Source organism: Ilyonectria robusta, assembly GCF_021365365.1.
Source record: "Ilyonectria robusta strain PMI_751 chromosome Unknown BGZ61scaffold_82, whole genome shotgun sequence".
In the NCBI taxonomy this organism is placed as follows: domain Eukaryota; kingdom Fungi; phylum Ascomycota; class Sordariomycetes; order Hypocreales; family Nectriaceae; genus Ilyonectria; species Ilyonectria robusta.
This window is the reverse complement of record NW_025764516.1, coordinates 29,883-53,510: the sequence shown is the minus strand read 5'-3', so window position 1 is coordinate 53,510 and position 23,628 is coordinate 29,883. Positions and strand designations below refer to the sequence as shown.

General features: G+C 53.0%; 10 protein-coding genes across 10 annotated transcripts; 5 read left to right on the top strand and 5 right to left on the bottom strand.

Annotated features, from left to right (window-relative positions):
* Positions 1-90: 90 nt before the first annotated feature.
* Positions 91-986, top strand: BGZ61DRAFT_375030 (uncharacterized protein; the record flags this gene model as incomplete). The annotated part of the gene is made up of 3 exons (XM_046242382.1): positions 91-135; positions 181-541; positions 595-986. The coding sequence occupies 3 exons, from the start codon at positions 91-93 to the stop codon at positions 984-986; spliced, it is 798 nt and encodes a 265-aa protein (XP_046093696.1).
* Positions 987-1,541: 555 nt separating this feature from the next.
* Positions 1,542-3,084, bottom strand: BGZ61DRAFT_576556 (Alpha/Beta hydrolase protein; the record flags this gene model as incomplete). Its single annotated transcript, XM_046256226.1, has 3 exons — positions 1,542-2,440; positions 2,502-2,588; positions 2,754-3,084. 3 exons carry the CDS (start codon positions 3,082-3,084, stop codon positions 1,749-1,751), a joined length of 1,110 nt encoding a protein of 369 aa, XP_046093695.1. The 3' UTR covers positions 1,542-1,748.
* Positions 3,085-3,939: 855 nt separating this feature from the next.
* Positions 3,940-5,036, bottom strand: BGZ61DRAFT_374993 (chaperonin 10-like protein; the record flags this gene model as incomplete). The annotated part of the gene is made up of 2 exons (XM_046242378.1): positions 3,940-4,643; positions 4,700-5,036. The coding sequence occupies 2 exons, from the start codon at positions 5,034-5,036 to the stop codon at positions 3,940-3,942; spliced, it is 1,041 nt and encodes a 346-aa protein (XP_046093694.1).
* A 419-nt stretch (positions 5,037-5,455) lies between these two features.
* BGZ61DRAFT_468773 (uncharacterized protein) lies at positions 5,456-7,112 on the top strand. The gene is made up of 2 exons (XM_046247897.1): positions 5,456-5,715; positions 5,798-7,112. The coding sequence occupies exons 1-2, from the start codon at positions 5,641-5,643 to the stop codon at positions 7,067-7,069; spliced, it is 1,347 nt and encodes a 448-aa protein (XP_046093693.1). The 5' UTR covers positions 5,456-5,640; the 3' UTR covers positions 7,070-7,112.
* A 144-nt stretch (positions 7,113-7,256) lies between these two features.
* On the bottom strand, positions 7,257-7,706 carry BGZ61DRAFT_541952 (uncharacterized protein; the record flags this gene model as incomplete). Its single annotated transcript, XM_046255117.1, has 2 exons — positions 7,257-7,481; positions 7,533-7,706. 2 exons carry the CDS (start codon positions 7,704-7,706, stop codon positions 7,257-7,259), a joined length of 399 nt encoding a protein of 132 aa, XP_046093692.1.
* Positions 7,707-8,086: 380 nt separating this feature from the next.
* Positions 8,087-8,788, top strand: BGZ61DRAFT_435824 (uncharacterized protein). The gene is made up of 2 exons (XM_046244002.1): positions 8,087-8,187; positions 8,251-8,788. Exon 2 carries the CDS (start codon positions 8,279-8,281, stop codon positions 8,723-8,725), a length of 447 nt encoding a protein of 148 aa, XP_046093691.1. The 5' UTR covers positions 8,087-8,187; positions 8,251-8,278; the 3' UTR covers positions 8,726-8,788.
* Positions 8,789-11,000: 2,212 nt separating this feature from the next.
* On the bottom strand, positions 11,001-15,768 carry BGZ61DRAFT_375020 (ABC-2 type transporter; the record flags this gene model as incomplete). Its single annotated transcript, XM_046242381.1, has 7 exons — positions 11,001-11,543; positions 11,591-11,977; positions 12,078-12,667; positions 12,719-13,395; positions 13,454-13,742; positions 13,800-14,578; positions 14,636-15,768. 7 exons carry the CDS (start codon positions 15,766-15,768, stop codon positions 11,001-11,003), a joined length of 4,398 nt encoding a protein of 1,465 aa, XP_046093690.1.
* Positions 15,769-16,980: 1,212 nt separating this feature from the next.
* On the top strand, positions 16,981-19,274 carry BGZ61DRAFT_541948 (uncharacterized protein; the record flags this gene model as incomplete). Its single annotated transcript, XM_046255116.1, has 4 exons — positions 16,981-17,306; positions 17,382-17,946; positions 18,006-18,727; positions 18,791-19,274. 4 exons carry the CDS (start codon positions 16,981-16,983, stop codon positions 19,272-19,274), a joined length of 2,097 nt encoding a protein of 698 aa, XP_046093689.1.
* Positions 19,275-20,069: 795 nt separating this feature from the next.
* On the bottom strand, positions 20,070-21,259 carry BGZ61DRAFT_541947 (zinc-type alcohol dehydrogenase-like protein; the record flags this gene model as incomplete). The annotated part of the gene is made up of 3 exons (XM_046255115.1): positions 20,070-20,245; positions 20,309-20,612; positions 20,669-21,259. 3 exons carry the CDS (start codon positions 21,257-21,259, stop codon positions 20,070-20,072), a joined length of 1,071 nt encoding a protein of 356 aa, XP_046093688.1.
* A 522-nt stretch (positions 21,260-21,781) lies between these two features.
* On the top strand, positions 21,782-22,627 carry BGZ61DRAFT_541946 (oxidoreductase; the record flags this gene model as incomplete). The annotated part of the gene is made up of 2 exons (XM_046255114.1): positions 21,782-22,353; positions 22,438-22,627. 2 exons carry the CDS (start codon positions 21,782-21,784, stop codon positions 22,625-22,627), a joined length of 762 nt encoding a protein of 253 aa, XP_046093687.1.
* Between the last annotated feature and the right edge of the window lie 1,001 nt (positions 22,628-23,628).

Here is a 23,628-nt window from a genome sequence, read left to right as displayed (position 1 = left end):
ATGCATCGATCAAAAGACCTCCTCGGTCTTGTGCCTCATGTTGCCAGACATTGTGCATTTCTAATCTCAACAGTGTACGGTACCCTCAGCATGACACACTCACCGACAACGTTACCAAGTGGTGCCAAACTATGGGTAAGAAACAAAGCCTCTTCCACGATTGATGGCTCACATTCCTAGCTGTTGAATCTCGGTTATCTCGACATAGATTCTGCTGTTGTTCTTTCCGGCGCCAACATATTCCCAGCTCAGCTGCCTCCGCAGCAGCACGAGCGACGAAACCTCATCATGCTTGCGGCATTGGTCTACCACCCTGACGTTGGGCTCATCCTCTTCGACACAGGCTCGTGCGAGGATGCCATTGCGAGCTGGGGGCAGCAGGCCCTTGAGTGTACTCCCAGGATCTGGGATAAGCAGATTCACGGGCTGCCCGAGGCAATCAAAGCCACGGGGGCCCGAGACATATCAGACGTCAAGGCAGTCGTGATGAGTCACCTACACCAGGATCACGCTGGAGGACTGGAGCATTTTTTAAATTCTGGTATGTTTGACATTCTGCCTTTCTGCCAAGAGTTTAAATACTGACTTGATTAGATGTGGAAATCTGGTGTCACGAAGAAGAGCTCAAAAAAGCCTTTTGGGCGACTGCCACAGGCATAGAGAAGGGGACCTACCAGCCTGACTACCTTCTAGTCGACCGGTTGAATTGGAAGACATTCTCCGGAGCGGCGTGTGAGCTTTTCCAAGGAATCACGCTGCATCTTTACCCAGGCCATACTGCGGGCGGTATCATAATGGAAATCGAGCTTGAGCGGACTGGATGCGAGTACCGCATTGAAGTTTGCGAAATCCCTCCGCGTGTACACAGATGTCACTGGAAAAACAACAGTCGTGACTCTCTACCATGCTGGGGAGTCGATTTACGAGCTGGACAAGGTCTTGGTGATGGACGAGGGCCGCATGCTCTTCCAAGGGCCTGCCGATGAGGCTAAGAAATACTTTGAGGACTTGAGATTCTGGTGCCTCCACGACAGTAAGGTTCTGTAACTGACCCGAGCAGGAACACCGCCGATTTCTTGACGTCTGTTCCTGACAGGTCTGCCCGTCACTTTCAGCCTGGGCGTGAAGAGACAGCACCAAAGAACTCCACACGCCCTTGAGCAAGCGTTCCGTGACAGCCCTCGTAGTCTCCCATACGTACTCTGGCAGGTGTATGGGCAGGATATCCAGGTGTCAGGGCATGCGACGTTAAACAATTTCCACGGCGCCGTCGGTCGAACCGGCGAGAACCGATCACAGAGCACTGAGCTTCTGCTTCTCCTGGTCGTTCGCCTGATCCTTGGACGACGTCGCCATGGTTTGAGAGCGGAGATTGACCTGTTTTAGTGGGAAACAAGACGAAGCAGAAGAAAGCGTCACTATTTTGTAGATGCAAATAATGCCGAGCTGCTACATAATTCCGATGCCCCGGGTGTTGGGCGGAGGTACAGGTACTATTGAATTCGGTTCTACCTTGCTCAACGTCACTGTTTGTCACTGGAATGGCTGCTGAAAGGGCTGTGCAACAGCTCCTTGGTCAACTTGGGTGTACCACTACATTAGGCGCGCTGGCTCCGAGGCCCCAACCCTGCGACACCATGGGGGACATCCAGGTCTACATTTCTCTCCATGCATAGAGTGTAACGGGAGGCATATCAAAGACAATCTGAATTGTCCTAGGCAGCTTGCAGTTTTGCGAATCATCTCTCTCATAGCTTAGCCAGACCTCTCACTACCTCATCCAACTTGTCCTGTTTGAACATCTCTCTCAGATCCTCCGCCAACGCCTCCGGTCTCTCATACGCAGCAAAGTGCCCACCCTCCGGGTGACGCTTCAAAAAGACTATCGGCCCCAACGATGGCACCCAGGCGCTCGGCGGAATTGCCAAGTCCTTGGGGAATATCGAGACACCCAGGTGGATTCCCGGGATGTACCCGTAGCCCTTTTTCGTCGTCTCCTTGTGAGAGTGCTCGCTCTCGTAGTAAATGTAGGCGCTTGCTTGAGGGCCTGCTTTGGAGAACTGGTAGATGGAGATCCACGTAAGAACTTCATCGTCGGTCCATGGATAACTGTCGGTCCAGTCGTGCAGCTTCTCGTAGATCCACGCCAACAGAGCCACGGGCGAGTCGCGAAGCGCAAACGCCAGCGTCGATGGCTTCGTTGACTGGAGCAAGTTGTAGCCGATTCCTTCCTTCTGGAGCCACTGCGAGCGCTCGATACCGGCCTTTTCCTCTTCCGTGTACGGCTGCACCGCGCTCTTGGCTGCCTGTAGCGGAGCCTCATTCGTCAACGGTGGCTCTGTGATGTAAGCAAAGTTGATGTGCGTTGCGAGGCAGCTCTCGGGAAACAGTACGCCCATCAGCCTGGTGATGTTGTAGCCCCAGTCGCCACCCTGATTGACTACATATCATCAGTTAGGGCGGTTGAAGGGGCATCTCGGCACCCGGGTAGGGAGTCTCACCATACTGTTTGTATCCAAGCTTCAGCATGACATTGTGCATCACCTCGGCATACTGCGGGATGCTGAATCCTGGCTTGGACACCCCGTCTGAGAAACCAAAGTTGGGCAGAGACGGAGCCACGACGTGGAAAGCCTATCCATTCTCTGGCTCCGTCAGTAATGACAAGATCTTGGTAACTTCAAGGAAGCTCCCCGGCCCTGTCCGTGGTCAGTCCCGATCGTATGTGCTGCAGTTGCTGTGGTTTGACTTACATCCGTGACAGAAGAGCAGGGGTATGGCCCCAGGCTTGCTGCTAAGTTGATGCACGAAGTGGAGGTTCAGATCATCAAATCCATTGACAGATATGGCCGTTGTGAACTGCGGCAGCTCGTTGAGCTTTGCCTCGTGCTTCCGCCAGTCGAAGCCGTCTTGCCAGCGGTTGGCCAGCCGTTTGATGTCGCCGAGGGAGGCTCCAAACGCCCAGTCATCCGAGAACTCTGTCTCGTCTGGAAAAGTTGATACTGCCAGCTTGTTCTTCAGCAGCTTGATGGCGGAGTCAGGGACAGCTATCTTGAAGGGTTTGATGTCGGATTTGCCAGCCATCTTGTCTGCTGCTGGCGGAGAATATTTAGTCAAGCTGATTTGCAATCAATGATGTGTTTGGTCTGCTGGGTTTGGGGTCACTGCAGGATGTACTGCAGTTTGGTAGAGATTATTCTGCAGACACCATCAATACAAACTCTTTGTACTTATAGCTTATGGGTTCGTCTTCGTGAACGCGCAGTCCTTAGGGCGTGTAGCACGTTTGGGGATTGCATCCCACTCTGCATGCCGCCGCGATTACCAAGATGCACACATCAAATTAATAATTAGTAATAGTGACTCTAGCCTGACAAATAGACTCAACTGTCCAGGATAAGATCGGCATTGAGTAACGTCCCTCACCCACATGCGCGCCATCCTTTTACACCAAAAATAACGATGTCGACCCCCTGCAATCTCAAATCTAGCGGTATATTGTTCCATATGCCCGGCAACGACCCTTGCGCAGCGCCATCAGAGCGGCTATGAATGGGATGCGTCTTAAGGAGTAATCTGGATCCAGTACTGCGCCTGAATGGTTTGCCACAGGACGTTGATCTCTCTCTCAGCCTTGGATTTGGCATTCTTGGGGTTGATATTTTGATGGCACCTGCCATCTCCCCTGCCTGGTTCTGGAGCCGCATGTGGTTGTTCGATATTAGCCTGGACCTCTTTCGATCGTCTTCTAATCTTATCAATATGCATCGTGTTTTCATCCGCTGCGAGAGGGCCGTTCTATAGCTATTGTAATTGCGAGCCCCATTACTATCTATGATTATCTAAAGACCGTACATATGTAATAGAGATAAATAGAGGCAGCCTATTGCAAGAGAACTAGATAACAGGTTGTCTATACGGCAGCCAGTAAACCTTGGCCTACTTCTTAGATACCCCAGGTGTCTCCGCCAGGCGCAGGACATACTTCTTTGCAGACGCCTTGCCCGCCTCGAGATCCTTCAAAGCACCCTCCAGTCCAGCCAGTCCTCCCTTAGCAACCTCGTAAGGATGCCCCGAAAACCAGCCGCCGGCCAGGCCAAGACTAATCAGATTGTAAAGGGTGGCACCGAATTCTGCATCCCCAACCTTGGCTCCCTCTTTGGTGGGCGCGTGGATAAGGCCAGCATTAGATCCCAGCACCGCGATTCCCTCAGTTACCTCATCCTCTTTTGGCACGACACTCATAATCTTTCCGTTCTCTGGAGAAACGACCTTAAAAAGCGTCTCCAGGCTTGCCTTGTCGGATACAGTGTCGTAGGCATAAGAGATAACATGCCCTTCGGCGGCCTTACGAAGTTGCTCATTGACGTGATCGGCTCCCTGGCGGTAGTCGATGACGATGTCGCCCTTGCTCTTGTCAAGCAAGGTCTCCACGAATGGAATGCCCTTTCCTGCGATGGCGATGATGGGATGAATATTAGACAGGGTTGCAAACTTGATGGCGAAGGCTCCCACAGCTGTTGCAGCTCCGTTGACCACCAGGGGCGTTGGGACAGTGACCGGGTGCCATGGCAGAGGCAGCTGGAGTCTCCGATAGACGCCAAGAGCAGCAGTCATGCCAGCAAGCGGGATCGTGGCACCCTCTGATTGCCTGTTAGAAAGGAGGCATATATCATATATGCAAAGGAGAGACTCGTACCTTCAAAGGAGGTGGCATCGGGAAGATGAAATGCTGCCAAGGAGGCCACTACTGAGTACTCTGCGTAGCTACCATGGGGAGTAAACATCTGGTGGAAGGCAGCAACTCGGTCACCGGGGCGGAATCCCGTGACTCCTTCGCCGACCGCCTCGACGTAGCCGGCGATATCGTCACCATGATTCGCTGGGTCCCCACCCACTAGTTTGGGCATTTTCCAGTCCTTTGGGTTTGTGCCTGACACGACTGTGCGGATGAGCAGCTCGCCCGGCCCGGCTGTAGGAACGGGAACGTCGCGGATCTCGACGTTGAGGTCCTTGTTGATGTATGCTTCCTTCATGGTTGTTGATGATGCTGGTGTCGTTGTAATTGTAGTTGTTTTGGTTATTGTTCCTGTCTAGTATTCTGCTCTATTTGGCTAAGGGATAAGTTTTCTGGTCGCTGCAGACATGATTTATATACCTAGTACTATCTGTCGGTCACGACCAACTCTATAATAATACCATAGACCCTCGGCTTTAGGACCCGAGCCCACTGTTACCCATCAGACGCACATCTCCTCCTCTCTGCAAACCTAACCTTGTTGATAATCCAGCCCAGACCCGCAATTTGTCTTCACGACCCACGCCCCACGGCCTACAATTTGCCAACAGACGCCACACCCTCAACCGCGAGTTGGTTGCATCCGATTGATTACCTAAGGTAAGGCAGACTAGGGGCGACTGATGAATGAATGAATGAAATTTATTCCGCCCGGAAGGACTAACCTCATAGGGCTGGGCGACTGATACTGGCGCCCAGACTACGGAGTAGGGTCTCCGCAATTTGTCGCACTGATTTATCAACGATCGGGACAGCCCCCGCCCCTCGATCCTGACCACTCGCTACCTGGTCAGCGCATCTTTCTCGTCGACACCTCAATCCTTCCTACCCAGTTGACAGAAATGGGGGAATCGCAAACGGCTCGTCGTGGCCGTCCTCCAATCCAAGACGGACAAGACGTGGTCAATAGTCAGCAGGTCAGTGTGTGCGTGACAAAAAGACCCGACCCGCCTGCTTCGCTTCACCTGAACCAAGCTAATGAGGGCACGCTCGCTCCAGAAGAAGAGGCTACGGATGCGTCTCGCACAGAGGTCATACCGTGCCCGGAAACAAGAGGCACAAGAATCCAAAAGGATCCGGGCTGAAGAGCTTAACAGTGCTCTAGACAACGCATTGGCAACCTTTTCCACACTCCATCGGCGTATTCTCGATATCTCGCAGATTCGAAATTCGCCGGATGTTCTCTTTCATCTGAACGATGCAGTGACACAAATGGCTGCTATTGCATCTGGCACGAACAAGGTCTTTCCCTTGCCGCATGCTCCGGAGGATTCGGGCCCCAGCTCTCGTCAACAAGCACCTGGAGTGCTTGCTCCACATCAGTCAGTCACCGTAGATTCCGGGGCTACGATCATATCTCTGCGGACGAACACTTCCAACCAGATTCCAGTGTCAGCAAGGGTCATTCGAGCCTGCTTCGAGCGTGTGGTGTCTATCTTATCTAACAGCACCGTGTATGGGAGCCAATCCCCGGCTTTGGCTCTTCCTCTTCAACTGCTTGGTGAAGAGGCCCTAATGGTCAATTCTCTGCGAGGTCTGTCGCTATTTCATCCTTCCGTAGCTGATTTCCAGTATCCGCTACACTCCACTCCCCGGCTACCACACATGTACCGCGTTGTTGAAGGTGGGACTAAGGCCGTGTTAAGAGCGCCAGCTCCGTTGGTGCAGCAGATCGTGAGAGGCAAAACAAGGACAATGCTAGACACAAACTTTGCGCCCCTGCAAGGAGAATGGCTCGAGGCCATGGATGTGGAGGAGTACCTGGAAGAGCGAGGAATCTATCTGCGCAACACCGTCTCGAACGGCACATCTACAGACGACACTATGTATCAACCATTTGTTCCAGACAGCGAGCAGAGCATACCTATACTCGCCCTGCCAGGGGCTGTAGCAGGAGGGGAAATGGCCCAGGCTATTAACGACAATACCCCGTCACAACTAGACAGCATGGAGCAACGCCCTTCTGTATCTTTATCGGCTGATTTTCATGGCCATGAGCCGGCAGACTATTCAGTTTTCGGGCTTCCGGGGCGGAGACGATGGCTGCGTTCTGCCAACAGCCAACTCCGTTCAACCGCTATGGGCGGTGTCCTGCAGTCGGACTTCAATCATCAGACTGCCCAGGTTATTGCAAAAACCTCTCGAATTACTGTCGATCTTGACAAGCTCGTGCATCTACTCGCGGAAAATGCCACGTGCCTTGGTCCTGTTCCGGGGATCCGGAAAGCTGCCGTAGACGCCTCGATTCGGGGGTCTATCAATTTATCTTGAAAGTCTGTAGAAATCCATCACAATTTACTACTCCTACGCTTGCTGCAAGTCTCCGTGTACAACAACAACAACAACAACAACAACAACAACAACAACAACAACACGATGTGATGGTCACTTTGGCCGTTCCTTCGGGATTACAAGGTAAGAATTGTTACGATTCTTGTCCGTCACACTAACAAGTCGGCTACTTCAGAATCAAAGACATATCACCACTGAATGGCGCCTGAGAAATTACCTTGCGCTCCGTGATCTTCCAATCTTCCCGACCGCCAAAAAAGACCTTGACAAGCTTGTCCTGATACATGCCCCAATTAGATACACATTTACCTTCGTCCTTGCCCACGCCGAAAAGGTCGGCCCCGCAATAAGTCGTGACTTCGGCTGGTTTTTCGCCCGTAAGTTCGATGAGCTGCGTGCTCAGAGCATGTTATATTTTAAGAGTCCCGACCATGCCCTGTACTGTGGCCTTGAGTGCTGTGATCCCTTCGATGGCACCGACGGGCTCGGGGAAGTATGCCTTGGCGCTGTCCAGGAAGGCGTTTGAGAAGATATCCCAGTCTCTGAGATCGATGCCGATGCAGTAGCGTGCAATGCAGTTGCGGATGAGTTTGTGGTCTGAAGTGGCTAGGACCATTATGATTCGTTTTGAATTTGGTTGATTGCTAAACATAGAAGGATCTCCATGCCCAGACGGAGCCGCTATAGACCGACCGAGAGTGCGCGATGTATACACTGACTCGACCCTGTGATGTCGCGGATTTACCGGCGTAATCAATGGCAGTCCATGGCTTACAAACACCAAGTTCTTGATGTAGCCCAGACCCGCAATTTGTCTACCTGGGCCAGAATAACAAATCGAAACAGCGGACAGGGCAGCCGCCTTGCTTTATGGAGCCTCCGCAACGTCCCATTTGTCATGTTCGGGCCTTCGGATACCTTGATTCTCCGTAATTCTAATCGATTCAAAATTCCAATTCATCTGGCTGGCAGACATCCACAATTCCACTACAGCATACAGATGTACTACCACCAACTTATATCTCATTTTAATCCCGCCTAGATCAGCCTTCCCCACAAGCCGACAATAATAATAATAACAACAACGCCCTACCTAAGTACGCCACAATTAAGGCCCATTACCAGCGCCATTTCAGTTCTGCCTCTAACCCAGGTAGTAGCACAATAACCACGTCAACTACTGCCACCATGGCTCAAGTTATCGCCGACGTGACTCGAGTCATCAATGCACCCGTTGGGCAAATTTGGGGCATCGTCACGTCCTTCGGCGCTGAGTCCCTCTGGTTTCCTGGCGTCGTCACGTCTTCCCTTCAGGGCTACGGCCTGGGTTCCGTGCGCACCCTACACTTCGAAAACGGCCCGTGGGGGAACAATTTCCATGACGAAATGGTCGTCTGCGATCCAGCCAAGCACCTCCTCCGCTACAGGGTTTTTAACGACGATTTCCCTGATACTGGACAAGTCTACCCCAACATTGTCTTAGAGGATATCGACGGCAAGTCGACCAAGCTGAGGTGGTTTTTAGAGGGTGAGCCGATGCCTGATGAGGTCCAGCGTGCCAGCCTCCGGAAATCCGTTGAGGCCATGTATAACAGGTGCGCGGATGCTATCGCCGAGAAGCTGGCCCCCAAATAAGTTGATAGACAAGCATCATGCAATGCGGAACTGATGGAAATCATGTTTGGCAGCTGGACGTGCTCATAAGTATTGTCTTAGAAAGTGAATGATTTATTGAATCTAAGCTGGTAAGGACTAAGTCTGTATACTGCCGCTTGTGCCTTTCCTACTCTCTTCCCTGGGGTTAGTAGCAAGTGCTCTTGGAGTCCCTCCTCCAAGAGTTCAGTGTCCTTTGGTCGGCGATTGAAGCGAGACCTGCTAGTGTCGGCAGCGCTCATCATATGTCAACTCAATCAATCAATCACCTCAACCAACTCAAACAAATCGTCGAATTCTTCCTTTCAATCAAATCAATTTATGCATTTTTGCAACGCAAAGGGCAGGAAGAGTTGGATCAGGTTGCACGGGACTTTCCTTGTCGAACTAAACCACCAGGATCAACCAATCGGCCATGTCTGGTGCTGCAGTCGGTGTGATATGAAAGGCGTGGCTAAGCTCTTCTTGGTACAAGCCACGTCTTCTGCGGCAGATCATCTTCGCAAGTATGTGCTCGCCCCATTCGATCCTATTGACGAGATATCCATAAGCTGACTTGCATAGAGCTCACCGGATCACCCCAGCCAGCCAGTCGAGCGAGTCGAGTCCCAGCATGACAGCGCGATTGATCTCCCCTCTTCGACAACTCCCAGACGGCGCCGGCTCGAACAAAGCGTCATACAAAAGGCAAATATAAAAGCTATACAAGAGCTAAGCTTGGCTTCGCCGTCAATGCGATGTACCATTCACAATCTTCGAGCACAGTTTTCCTCGGAATCTCTTCAATCAGTTCGGCCACAAATAAGTGCTCCAGATGCCGTGGAGTGGCAGTTCTATTGCCAGAGAGCTGGAGCAACTCTTTGAGCCGAAGTGGGATATCATCAAAACGGAGCTGCGCGATGCCTTGACGGCGGTGCACATCAGCTTCGACCTATGGACGTCACCTAATCGGCTTGCGAGTCTCGACGCTCCCGCTCAATTGGTTTTATTCCAAGACCTAGTGGAACGAGGTGTACACATAAATGGGCGCAATGACTGGGGCGAAACGCCGCTCTTTGTATTCTTCGAGCCTGGCAATACGGACAATAGGTCTGACGAAGATATCATTCCGAGGCTAGACAAGCTTGGGGGCGATTTCTTTGCTAGAGGGAGACAGCACAAAGGACTGCAGTCAAGGGAGCAAGGGTGTTCAGGGACCAATTGTACCCGGTCAAAGTGGACAGCGCAAACCGCACCGCAGTATTGGACTCTTCCGGTAACGAACTACCGGGAGCCGCAGAGGCATTAGGAAAGGAGAACGACGTAACGATTGCCAAGATCCACTGGCTCAGCGATAGGGAGAACGGCAAGATGTACGGATCAATGGTGATCTACGTAACGAAAGGAAACGACGTGGAGCGACTCCTCGAGGAGAGATACTTCCACCTGGCCAGGGAGTCGGCCAGCACCGACGTCTTTGAGCGGCGCCAAGGACAAGTCCAGTGCTACAAGTGCTGGAACATTGGTCACGAAGCATTCGCGTGTGAGAAAGAGCAGGTATGCGGAAGGTGCGCGCAGAAAGGACACCAGCACAGGCAATGCCAGGTACAGAGCCGTCACGTGCTATCTGTGAAGGGCCGCACGAAGCGTTCAGCCGAAACTGCCGGGCACGAAGTGAACAGGGTGGTGCATACTAAGCTGCAAATATTCCAACTTAACGTACGAAAGAGAGACGTGGTCCAACTAAGCATGATGAACGATCAGGGCCTTCAACAGTACGCCGAACCATACGCACGGACCATTGACGGTGTGGTGGTGACGACCCCAAACAGCCATAACTGATAAAGCAAACAGGGACTGGTATTGAAAGGTCTAAGCTATGTGTCCTGTGACGAGCACAGTTGAGTTCAGATACGTAGTATCCACATCCCAGCCACCAGCAGATCGGACCTTAGTCATGCGGTCTCAACACATCCTCAAGTACGCCGCTCACGGGGTCTACCATTTTATCTTGGTAGACTGTAGAAATTCATCAAAATTTCCTATTCGTACGCTTACTGCAAGTCTCCGTGTACAAAAACACGATGTGGTGGTCTCTTTGACCGATCACAAGGTAAGTAGGAATTGCCACGATTCTTGTCTGTCACACGTCTGCTAAAGGCTGCAAAACTGTGTTTTTGTTACTCTGTGCCAGAAGCAACTCGCCCTCGATGGAGCGGACAGCCAGATACCAAGGTAGCTATCTTCCCTCCCGGATTTTCGGGCACCAACTATGGAGCTACACCTGAGCGTCCTGGTTTACCCTTTCCTTCTTTAGCAGCACCTTCTGTGTCAACCGCCTCAATACCCTGGCGGTGGGCCCAACCCCAAAAGTCCAGCCTTTAATCCTGGTTGTGTAGACAAAGAAGTAGACCAAAAACCAATTGGCTAACGTAAAAGCAACCAGGTAACCCAGACAATGCCACTTGTCATCGGCCTGTACGTTCAAGGTGGCCATGTACTCGGCGCCATTTTTATATGGGCAGAATTGACAGTTGGACGTGGCATTGGCATCCTGGAGATATCCGCCATTAGCGACGTCCCGGAGGAATTGGCCTGCATAGTCACCACACGTCTGGCCGGGAGGAGGCTCAAAATACGCGAACTCGGCGTCTACGCATTGAACCGAGACCTGTGGTAAGATGGCGGAGAGGACACCGCGGCAGTACCACGTTAGGGGGTTGGCGTAGTATATCCAGTATTTCCAAAAGGCAGGGAAGGTCCAGAATGGCGTAAACATGCCGTTGAACAGTGCGACAACAACCAAGAACAAGGGGATGATCTGGGAGGCGTTAGTTCATTGAAAGTAACTGTTTTCGAGGAACTTACATTGGCAACCACACTGTAAGTCGGTCCAAAGGCCGCGATCCACTGGCCCCAACCTGCTGTGAACATAGACCACAGAACCGACATAAGGTAGCTATAGCTGGAGATGGATGCCTTGGCAGGAAATCCAACGGCAAAGTAGGAGGGAAGCCAGTATACAGTGGCTGCAACGATGGAAATAGGGATCTCGGTGACGATGTTGGCAGTGCAGAACGCCACCCATCCATACGTACAGCTTGGCAGTTCGCGGTCTTCCCACACATCCCGGCGGTCGAAGAAGCTAGCCACATTACTGTTGACGACCGTGGGGGATACGAAGAAGGCGAGGACCAGATTGGTGAACATGCGGTTTTGGAGGGAAGAGACGGTATTTGACTGGTCCCAGAAAATCTGTGTGGCGCAGGTAAGCTTGGAACCTTTGAATGGCGTGCAATTTCAAGCAAGTAGGGAAGAAACGACGGGCAGGTCGCGTTTCTGGGGATGGACTTACGAAACCATTGGTGATGCCGAGAACGACGTGGACGAAGAGACGGCTGTATACGTAACTCGGCTCGCGCCAGTTCTTGATGAAGATGCGTTTCGTGAGCAAGACGCATTGGTACCACGTGGGCGCGGTAAACTTGGTCTGTTCCCTGTCGGATGTTGCGGCTGTCGTCTTTGCTGCCTTGTACCGGTTAATATCTTCGAAGACAGCCTTGGCCTCGTTGCTGTGGCGCCACTCCTTGTTCCAGTTGAGGCCGGATTTATCGCCGTTGTCTAGGGGCTGGGCCGCAGTCTCCAGAATAAATTCGGCGACATTCTGGTTCGGGGCGCATTGGAATCCACGCGCGGCAAAGTAGTCCACAACTTGAGAGCCGTTCTCTCCCACTGGCCCAAAGTAAAAGGTTCTACCCCCCGGGTTCATAGCAAGGATCATATCAAACTGTTCGATGAGATCTGAAGATGGCTGGTGAATGGTACAAATGATAGCCTGGCCTACGTCGCAGAGCTTGCGGAGGAAGCGGACAATCGAGAATGCAGACTGGCTATCGAGGCCAGTGGTAGGCTCATCTAGGAACAAGAGGAAGGAGGGTTTCGCGGCTGTAGAAGGTTAGTTAAATAATAAATGGCTCGTATTGACAGGCAACGTACCGAGCTCAACACCAATGGTGACGCGCTTGCGCTGTTCAACAGTGAGAGAAGAGATTAGGGCGTTGTCCATGTCGTCCAGCTCCAAGAGGTTCATGATTTCGTCAACATAGGCAATCTTTTCTGCCGAAGAAATATGCCTCTCCTGTCGCAAGAGAGCTGAGAACTCTAGCGCTTCGCGGATAGTCGCCGATCCTTCATGGATATCCTGTTGTTCGCAAAACCCAGTAGCCCGTTTGAAGTTCTCGCTCAGTGGAGAGCCGTTAACAAGAATGTCACCAGACACAACGCCAACTCTCTGTCTCTGAGCAAGTGTGTTCAAGAGTGTCGTCTTCCCCGATCCTGAGCTACCCATGAGGGCGATCATCTTGCCAGGCACGGCATAGCCCGAAACATTGTCCAAGAGACGTCGTTGCTGACCGTTATACGGGATGGTATATGTGATGTCCTTGAATGTGAAGACGCCGGCGTCCTGGACCTTCTCAACGGCGGGGGCCTGCTTGGCCAGAGATTTGGCATCCTGGGTACGCTTCTTGGTTGTCGGCGGCTTCGCGAAGACCAGAGATTGGGCACTCGAGCTCTCGTATTTGGATCGGTCGATGACGAGAACATTGACGACAAGGAAAAGGACAGCGAAGGCAAGGATGATGGCAAAGTTTCGCCAGAGGTTGGATCGTTGGCTGTCACGAGACAAGGGTCAATACCCGCTCATTCTTTTCTTGGAGTGCGGAAACTTACAAGTCAAAACTCGTCTGCAGGTAAGCATCACCAGAAACAGTGGTGCTCCCTATTTGTGACCCAGGAAGACTGCATCCTTGATACCCTCCTTGTGCGCCAGGTCCTCGTGGGACAAGGTGCGCCTCGCTGCAAGCCATCTCGCTTCCGTCAAACTCATTGACCAGAACCATTTCGAACCCATATGCAATCGGGTTGGCATAGCTAATCCAGCCGAACCAGGGAACTTGGCTGAGGAGCTGGTTGCGAGAAATTACGTATCCAGTGCATATAAACATTATGTTCAGAACTGCTATCAGTCAGTCCGGTTGCCGGCATATATAGATGGTAAGGAATGGAAGACACTTACAGACACCGACCCAGCGAATGGCGTCATCCACCGTGGTAGAAAACGCAGCAAGCATGCGGAACATGGCCGTGATGGAATATGATGCGGAATAAACCGTCAGAAAAAACACCCAAAACTTGCCAGCATTATAGTCCAGCTTCGATATAAAGTAGAAAGGAATAGAAAAGAATAAAACTAAAACAAACAGAACGGGAATGTCAATGATAGCTCTTGCTATAACAACGGCCGATGGCCGATAAAAGGCAAAGGACTGCTGGCGCTTAATGGTGGCGCGGCCGGTAATAGCAGGAAGGAGTTCGCTAAATTGGAGCCAGCCGATAAATGCAATGGCAAAAAAGGCCATGCTAGTCTTGGAAAATGCGGAAGAGGTAGAAGTTGGATCTGTCTCGGCAAAGAGGGAGCCGACGATAATGGAGTTGACAACGATGATAATGAACTTGGTGTAGAAGGAGGTGCGCTCGTGGTAGAAGAGCCAGATCTGCCGCTGTAGAGCAGCCATGACTTGGCGTGCGTATGAGACTGTGTAGGGAGATGAAGACGTAACGTGCTTTGACTTTGATTCGTGCACAGTGGCTTCAAAGAGTGCCTGCTTCTCGTTGCCTGAGTCGTTGCCCTCGAGCTCATACGCCTTGAGGTCTTCGAGGAGTCGCTGGTAGTGAAGGCTGTTACGAAATGCCTGCTCGAGGGCCTGTGGGGTTTTGGGGCCTGTCTCTTCACACCCAGGCTGAAAGCGACGGGCAGACCTGTCAGCAACAGACGTCAAGAAGTCCGGGGTATTCCTGCTCAGATTAATTAGTTGCAGATTCGCAAGGCGAAAGATAAGAGAAGGGCCTTACTGTCGCAAGGGACACCAGAAACCCAAGTCCTCAAAGTACTTCTTCGCCTCTTTGGCTGGCCCTTGGAAGAGCATTCGCCCCTCATCCATAACCAAGACCTTATCAACCAGCTCGTAAATCGACTCGCCGGCCTGGTAGAGAGTTACGAGTGTCGTTTTTCCGGTGACATCAGTGTACACACGGAGAGATTTCGCAAACTTTAATGCGGTGCTCGCATCCAGTCCACGGGTGGAGTTGTCCCAGCACACAACTGAGGCATTCGTGGCAAAGGTCTCGGCGAGACTCACCCGCTTCCTTTCTCCCCCGGACACTCCCCGAACGTGTGCGTCTCCAACTAATGTGTCCTTGGTATGGTGGATGCCGAACATCTGAAGTAGAGAGTCAATTACAGGCGGAATAATCCATTCCTCTCTCTTCTTCGTCTTGTTCTTCATGGCGAACCAGAGCGTCTGCCAAACAGTGAGCGAAGGGAAGTGCTGGTCATCCTCTTCGCAATAGACCACCTCGCCCCTAAACTGTCGTTCCTGGTCTTTGGCAGACATGGCGCCGTAGAAAACTTGGCCTTCCACCCTGGAATACTCGGCCCTAAGATTCGATATTGTTTTGAGGAGGGTTGAACAGCCCGACCCAGGACGACCCAGCACAAGCAGGATCTCGCCGTGGCGAACAGTACCAGAGAAATCGCGGATGATCTCAAAAGTCTGCTCCTGGCTTGGGGTGTTGAATCCGGCGTGTTTTCGAACGAAGTTCCAGAGATCCGGACCAAACGTATTCAAGATGGCTCGGGGCAAGGTCTTGACGGACACGTTGGCGGGCTTAGTGCCCCTGACGGTGAGGTTTTTGAATGACACGCCGAGCTGCTTGCTGGGCTCCCCATCTGGCGTCCGACCGGCCACGAGGCCACGGCGCAGAAATCCAGGCAGGTCGGTTTCTGTAGCATCGACAACCTCTGTTCCCGAATGCTCTGTCACAGCGCCGTGCGAAGGTCTCTGTTTGGCGTCGGCTTCTGAGCGTCGTGTCCGCGCCGTGAGTTCCCGCTCAAGAGTATGGAATTCGTCGAGGGCCGCCGACACAGATATGTTGCCGTCATGGTTCTCTCCCCACCGGCCGTCACCCCGATCGTTGAGCGCCATGACTTTGGCGAGAGAGAAAGAACCGCGGCCGGGCTCGTCTCGTGCTGTTCGAATCGATGACGGGGGTTGGGGTGGAGGGGGATTTGATTTGATGAAGAAAAGAAGAGCAACACCTGAGGTAGGCTCCGAGTGCGAACGATTGGAAAAGCTGGTGTACAGCAGAAGAATGGATAGCAACAGAATGGCAGGCTTAGACCTTTATGAATTCCCCGGATGGTGGGTCTCATTGGGCCTCATTGAAAAGTTGGTACGTCGTTGAATCGCATGCATGCATGGGGTCTTGCCGCCCCCGCGGATGTCCCGTCTAGCCAGGTTTCTGCCAGTAACGGACTTAAGCTCGGCAATGGCAAATAGAGATTATCTTGGCAAGTCGCGTCGTCGAGGGCAATGCTGTACTGGCTTGATTTGCCCTAGTGCTACTCTTTCATCAAGTAACACGGCCCTCGACGCGCCCCCCTCGGTAAGGAGACCTAGACCCCTGGGTTGTGCGATTTCAGTTGGTTTGGGGTAGCTACTACCCCGTATGCGATTTCTCCGAAGCCTACACCTAAAATGACGACTCAGACGTCGGCCAGCCCGACTTAAGCCAGTACGGCTAACATTCTGTCCCTGGCCCCACACGGGGGTATTCGGCCATTCGCCCGGCAGTCTTCGAGTCATTCAAACTAATACACGCCGGGAATGATTGAAGATCCTCACCAGCAGCAAGTCTTGGCCGAAGCATGGGTCCTAGATCCTAGACCCGGCGTAAGTAGGGTACAACTAGTGCAATGCCTAAAGAATCCCTCGTAGTGCCACGGTAGAGAGTGGCGGGCGTGCTGTTAGGCCATGACCGCGGAGTCCCGGAAAACACGAGCAAGGGATGTTGCTGCATAGTACGTACCCGGTAGCAGCAGCTTGCCTTGCCCACCACCCACTCCTGGGGTTGATCGTGGGATCCGCTCTGTGACTAATAAACTTAACTTAGTCCTCTTAGTACTAATTCAGCCCGGGGTTACAAGATTGGGTACCTGGCATCCCTCCCCCCACTCTTGAATCATAAGGCCGGGTCTCCGCGTCCCTCTCGCTTCTCGTCTGAGTCTACCGTTGACATCGTACTCCGTTCCGGAGTCTCCCCGCACATCCCCACGAGACTCTCTCTGCACGGAGCGTCGACGCGTCGTCTCGGACATCGCGGCGAGAGAGTAGGTACACAGGTGAGAGAACGGCAATATGTCCAACCCAAGCCCAAACCACAGCGCGTCTGCGACATCCAATAGTCTCGACGGTGGCTTTGGTTCCGCCCTTGTTGATCCTACAGGCAGCCCGCAGAACTTCGCTGCTGACCATGAACCCCTGGCCTCGTCGCAACCCGCCCCCAAGCGCCCACGCACCAGGAGCTCGAGGGCCATCACCGCATACCCCAGGAAGCGAGCCCTGGCTGCTTGCCGCCTCTGTCGTGCCAGAAAGGTCAAGTGCAACAATGCTCGTCCCTCATGTGGGAGTTGCACGACTTCCAACGCTCAGTGCGTTTATGAGGACGTGGAGGACATGTCCAAGTATGTGACAGCGCCCATATGATTCTTGCTCCGATGACCGTTCGTGCATGTAGTTGACGCAAAGTCCCCCCCTAGCTTCGATCCCGCCAGCATCATGATCGTAAACCGCTTGAACCAGATCCTAGCGCGCCTGAACCAGCCCCCCGAGTCGCTTCCGGGGCTCGAGCATATCTGGGCAACCGGCCAGGAGACGGGCCAGGAGACAGGGCCACCGCCTCCACATCAGGCTCCGAACATCCCCGAAGCAGCAGCCTTGAAGCAGTCGAGGCAGTCGAAGCAGGTCGACATCGACGACATGCGAATCCCACCGCAACAGACGAACCCCGATGCCGTTCTTGCATGGCCCATCCTGGAGAGTCGGTATCCGCTCCACCATCTCACAGACGCTGTTTTTGAAGCCGAACTAGTCGACAGAGACCTCGAACCCGAGGAGCCGGCAGCACATCGCATGCGCGGCTGGCAGGGGTTCGGCAAGGATTTCGCATACGGCATCAACGAAGACGAAATCCCCGGGCTTGTGGAGCGATTCCTGGCCTTTGTTCACTCTAAAAACCCTATCCTGGATGTGGATACCCTCTGGATGTACGTTGATCGAGTGGCCGAAGTCGGTCTGACTTGGGATTCAGCCACATGTCTCGTCGTGAGTTCCCTTCAACAACGGTAGCAGCTGGCCAGTCTCTGACCAATAACATCACCTAGCTTCTCGTGTGTGCCCTCGGATGTATTGCTCCTCCCTTTGTCATTCACGAGTCCCCATCTCCCCCAGATCCCTGGCCTAGGATGCCTACATCTAGAGAAGCGGATGCTGAGACGCTGCGGAGGGCGAACGCATACTACACGCTGGCCCGTCGAAGGTTTGGCTTGCTGGAGACGGGCATTCTCGCTCCTCAGTGCCATTTCCTGGCCGGTGTGTACACCATGTACACCATGGCGCCTCTGAAGGCGTGGTCCCAGTTTCACTCCGCTTCCAGAGCCTGCCACGTTTATCTGATGTGCGATGCCCGTCGACACTGTGAGTCCGGGATTGCCGCTTCTAGGCGCAGGAGTCTGCAGCAGAGGATCTACTGGAGCTGCTATAAATCCGAGTGTGAACTGCGCATTGAATTGAACCTTCCCAACAGCTGCTTGTCGGACCTAGATTACCCCGATCTGCATCCCGAACCTCCAGAGACCTTCGCTCAGCACATTCGGAATGACGTCCCTTCTCCTTGCCACGAATCGACGCCACCTTTCGGTACCCGAAGGACATTTGACCATGAAGAGCAGTCATGGTACTACTACCTTACTGAGATAACCTTGCGTCGCCTGGGGAATCGAATTTGCAACATCATGTATGCTGGGGACCACACGAGCTGGAATAGCGAGGCCATGCCTTTCCTGTTGAAGACAGCTGAAGAGTTTGAAGCCAAGTTCGACGAATGGTACGGTAGATACCCCCCATGGGCATGAATCGACGGCAGGGCTGACATTTTCCAAACAACAAGGTACAGCACCCTACCGAGCCTCATCCGCTTCATCCACGACGAGGTGCCCACGGGGGAGCTCCCTTCCCTCGTCGAAGGCCGCGTTGTGGAAATCAAAGGGTGGCTCTACCGGCCGTTCCTGTACTACGCCATCCATAGTCGACCCGATGCGCCGTATCGCAGCGCGGCCCAGCATCTCGCGGACAAGGCGCTCATCTTCGGCCTCCGCATGCTCAAGCTTGGGACGAACCGACATCGGACTCATGGTACATGGTATGGTCTCCGAGAGTCAACTGCGTCTGTTTTTTGCATTCTCGCCGCCGCCAGGTGCGGGGCCATCACCATGCCTCCCGGCTGGAGAGAATCCGTTGATTTGTGTATTGACACGATGCGATACTGGGAGAGTGAGGTCCCCACAGTTGACCGGTCCATTCGGATCATCCAGGAGTACCTGGAAACCATGGAGCCCATACAAAACGGGGGTAGGAGTGTAGGCCTGAGATGATAATATCTCCCATGCCGCGTGGAATTAACCAAGGGGCATGCGAATTCTGCCAACGCCCCCTGTAGCGTACGATCAAGTCAGTCATCCAGTAGTTAATGCAATGAGGCAAGTATATTCTTTCCTGAGCCTCCCCGCGGGAACTTTGGCGTTGGGTCGGTTCTTCAAGGGCATAAACTCGGCCATGACTAACTCAGGCATGACTCCGTGATAACTGCTCTCCAAACTAGCCGTGGTAGCCTGGAGGTCTATGAGCAAGATTGGGGTCCGTAGAAATATTCCGCCCTTTTACCTCGGATTAGTGCCCTCTCCACATTTTGTCCATCGGTGGTCCCAATGTTGGGTAAGCCACCACACCTCAAGTTAGCCCTCGCCTCGGCCAGCTTTGGTGAGATATACTGACCCTAGCAGGGGACTTCCTCGGTTGCGTTGTGTCGGCAGTCTCAACCAAAGCTGCGAGGATGCATTATTGTTGACCTTGTCGTGACATGAGGGATTGGAAATGTGATGAGAACGTTGGGCACAGGTGGAGGTGGCGAAGTGAGGGCGGAGAGGGGGGTCATGGTGGTAGTCAATTTCTATATGCAGCTATGGATTCTGGCAAGGGAAATCGAGTTCCTGTTAAAACTCTTACTGTATTCTTACTCTTTTGTCACTGATCCTCGCAACTGGCTAGGGGTTGTTCGAACAAGCAGCCACAAGCTCAAGGTAGTATAATTGTCGCATTGCCTACTACAGCGAAAGGGGATGATCCTCCGCTAATGCGTAGTGACTTCTCGGCGTATATTGAATGTGACACTAATCTATCTTGATAACTAGTTTTCCGACGAACTTTTGCTCTATCAGTGCCTTGTATGCGTCTTTCGCGTTTTGCCACCCAAACACCTCTGCGATGACAGGGTGTATTTTGTGATGCTCCACAAATTTGGACATGTCCTGGAGCATTCCAAGACTGCCATTCATTAAGCCACGAACTGAAGACACATGTGTCAGTGATGCTACTTCCAAGAACGTTTTTGGGGATTCCACAAGCTTACTCGTCTTGGCTCCGAAAACAATGTCGGGGATGAGATCGTGCTTCTCACTTTCCGATAAGAAACCCACGACGGAGACTACGCCGGCTTGCCGAACAGCGCGGAGCGACTCCTTGATGGTTGCTGCTCCGATGACTTCGAGCAGGTGGTCTGCCCCGCGTCCATCAGTGAATTTGAGGACTTGGTCGGCCCACTTCTTGTCCACTTTGGAATTGATGACGTGCGACGCACCCAGCTTCCGCAGCAGGTCTATTTTATCTTCAGATGTTGTGAGAGCGATGACCTTGGCGCCGATAGCTCTCGACATCTTATCATCCACGGGTTATTCGGCCAGTCCTCTCCCAGCAAAGGACAATCACTTACCTGGAGTGCCGCAATGCTCACACCACCAGTGCCCTGGGTCACAATCGTATCTCCTGCTTTCAGCACACTCGGGCCGCCAAACAGGGCGTTCCAAGCCGTAACGTAGGGCACGGCCAAGCAAGCACCCTCTTCGTAGCTCAGGTTCGCCGGCAAAGGAGCAAGTGCATCCTCCACGAAAGCAAAGTACTGCTGAAGCAGGCCGTTTGTCGTTTCGGTGCCCCAGCCAAGGCTGTGGTCAAGCGATTCCTGCCCAAGCCCGGCTTTCCACGTCGTGTTGCTTGCCAGGATCACCTTGTCTCCGACTTTCCAGCGAGAGCCTTTGACACGCACCTCGACCACCTCGCCTGCTCCGTCGCACAAGGGCGTCAACCCGTCATCTGCTGGTGGGCTTTCATATCTGGGATCGGCCGTTGCTATAAGCAGATCGCGGAAGTTGAGCGCAGCGGCTTGCATGCGAACCAGAATCTGGCCCTCTTTTGCAACGGGCTTCGGTACTTCCTCCAAATGTAGGTTGCTTTCGATACCCGCAGCCGTGTAGGCGCCTTGGTAATTGAGGTGAATTCGCCAGGCTTGAGCAGTAGATGAAGTCATGTTGACGGCAGCCGTATTGGATATGGTCGAGGCTAGTATAGTGGTATTGTTGGTACCTGAATGTGTGCAGGGGATGGAGGAGAAAATCCTCACAGAAGGCGGGATACCTGCGGTCCCTTTAACCTTGACGCTCATGTTGTGAGGCAGGGGTATAAACACCACTAGGGAACGGGCATGTGTGAAAAATATGCCTTAATTCTTCTAGCTAGACCTACTTGCTGGACCAATGCATAGTTACGACATCTGACAAATTTGGTTCGATGACAAATGACTTTCCTTCGTGACCCACCTCTGTTGCTGAGACTGGACGCTGCAACAAGAGAGCCGGTGGGCTGGCTGAAGTCCGACACAACCTTCTCGCGGAGTCTCGGTATTCGACGACCCACATAACGACAAGTCCTTAAGATGTGATGCTGCGGTATCTTGGTATCTATAATAGACTATGAAGCGGCCCACGATTTTACTCTCCAAAGTCCCCATTCTCCCAGTCACATTTTACTGTCAACACCTCATAAACCGGCCATGTCTTCCTCTTTTTCCGGCAAAGTCTATCTCATCACCGGCGGTGCGTCCGGCATCGGCCTTTCAACTGCAAAGGCTTTACTCGGCCGCGGCGCACTGGTGGCTCTGTGTGACATCAACGAGGCCGGACTGTCTAAATTTCTGGAAGAAGTCCCGGAAAGCGAGAAGACGAAAGTGTTTGTACGCAACGTTGACATAACCGACCGCGCGGCTATCAGGTCCTTTGTGTCTGCTGCAAAGCAAAAGCTGGGGAGAATCGACGGATGCGCCAACATTGCCGGAACAGCAGGCCGCAGGCTTGGCCACGAAGAAGTCTGGGAGATCAGCGACGAGCAGTACGATTTCGTCATGGGCATCAACTTCCGAGGCGCTTTCAACGTACTCAGCGAAACCCTCAAGCCCGGCGTGATGGAAGAGCTCGGGAGCATCGTGCACGTATCGAGCATGTACGGCGAGCGCGCGTTCCCCAAGGGCAGCGTCTACAGCGCCAGCAAACACGCAGGCATCGGTCTGGTCAAGAGCGCCGCCGTGGAGGCAGCCAAACGAGGCATTCGAGTCAACATCGTGACGCCGTGAGTTCAATGTCTTCTTCCCGTGGCCATCACCACCCGCCGCAGTGCCAAAGGATACAACCTAACCATCTATACAAACCGTAGTGGGCCGATCGACACGCCGATGCTTCGTGGAAACCAGGAGCACGGTGGTGAGGGCACGGCTCCCGATGTGCCGATGGGTCGTCTCGGAGAATCGACAGAGGTAGCCAACGTTATCATCTTCCTCTTGGGCGAGGAAGCGGGCTACGTCACTGGCGCGACCTGGGCGGTGGATGGAGGAGCGAACGCGTGAGATGGCCACTTATCGAAGTTGGGTACCAATCAGAATCCCAAATGCATTGGGAAGTGGACGGCCTGGCGCAGCCTTGACGGGGGTGGATGCTAACTAGCACCCACCAACACAGTAATTAGTACCGTAGTGATAAAGCAAAAAAGGTTACAGATCATATTAAAGGTCTGAGTTCTGCATCCGTGTGAGGAGCACAGCTCAGTCCATGGTATCCACATCCCAGTCACCAGCAGATCGGACCACCTTATTCGGCTTCAACACGTAGACTGTAATTAGTGCGTCAAAGATGGGCCCGGGATGGGAGGGGGAAGCAGTAGGACAGTGAGAGAGGGAGAGGGGCGTGAAGGAGCCGGACGAGGGAGAAGTGAAGGGGGATGGATGTACTGAGCGACCCAATGTCGCTTGGTCAAATCGCAGTGCTATGTAAATGATGGCATGCGCGTACATGCGTGTGCATATACGTATGCGTATGCGTATACGTATTTAGTCCAGAGTCTAAAGGTGGTGGATGTCAGCAGGTTACAGATGGTGCTAGTCCTCAGTGAGCACATCTGCCCGGGCACCGCGAACCAAGTCAGCTAGTACGTAATAATAATAGGGCAGTTGTTCGTTTATCCGGGCCGAATCGACCATAAATCATAAATGCACCTCGTCAAAGATTGATAAGTAATCGATTATCGATTACGGATAGGAAACAGGAGTATCCATGCCTCCATCTGGGTGCAGCCGCTTTACCCTAACCTGTAGTCTAACGAACTGTATTCTAGGCTGTTAGAACGGTCGATTGACCATCTCAAGCTTGTACAAGGAAGAAGTAAAACAAGTGGGCTTACACTAGGCCTATTGCTTCTGGGAGGGAACCTAGGCCTTGCTAATTATGCTAATTATGCGACGAGAGGCTGCGAGCCAGCCCCGCTGCCTCGGATCGTCCCCCGTCAATGCTCCGGGACTCCGCGAGCATGTTGCGGCTGATGAGTGCGGGAGACCACTCCTCCATCTTCTCT

Coding starts and splice junctions, on each gene's coding strand:
- BGZ61DRAFT_468773 (XM_046247897.1), top strand. CDS start 5,641: ATGGGGGAATCGCAAACGGCTCGTCGTGGCCGTCCTCCAATCCAAGAC. Junction 5,716..5,797: donor ACGTGGTCAATAGTCAGCAG/GTCAGTGTGTGC, acceptor CGCTCGCTCCAG/AAGAAGAGGCTACGGATGCG.
- BGZ61DRAFT_435824 (XM_046244002.1), top strand. CDS start 8,279: ATGGCTCAAGTTATCGCCGACGTGACTCGAGTCATCAATGCACCCGTT.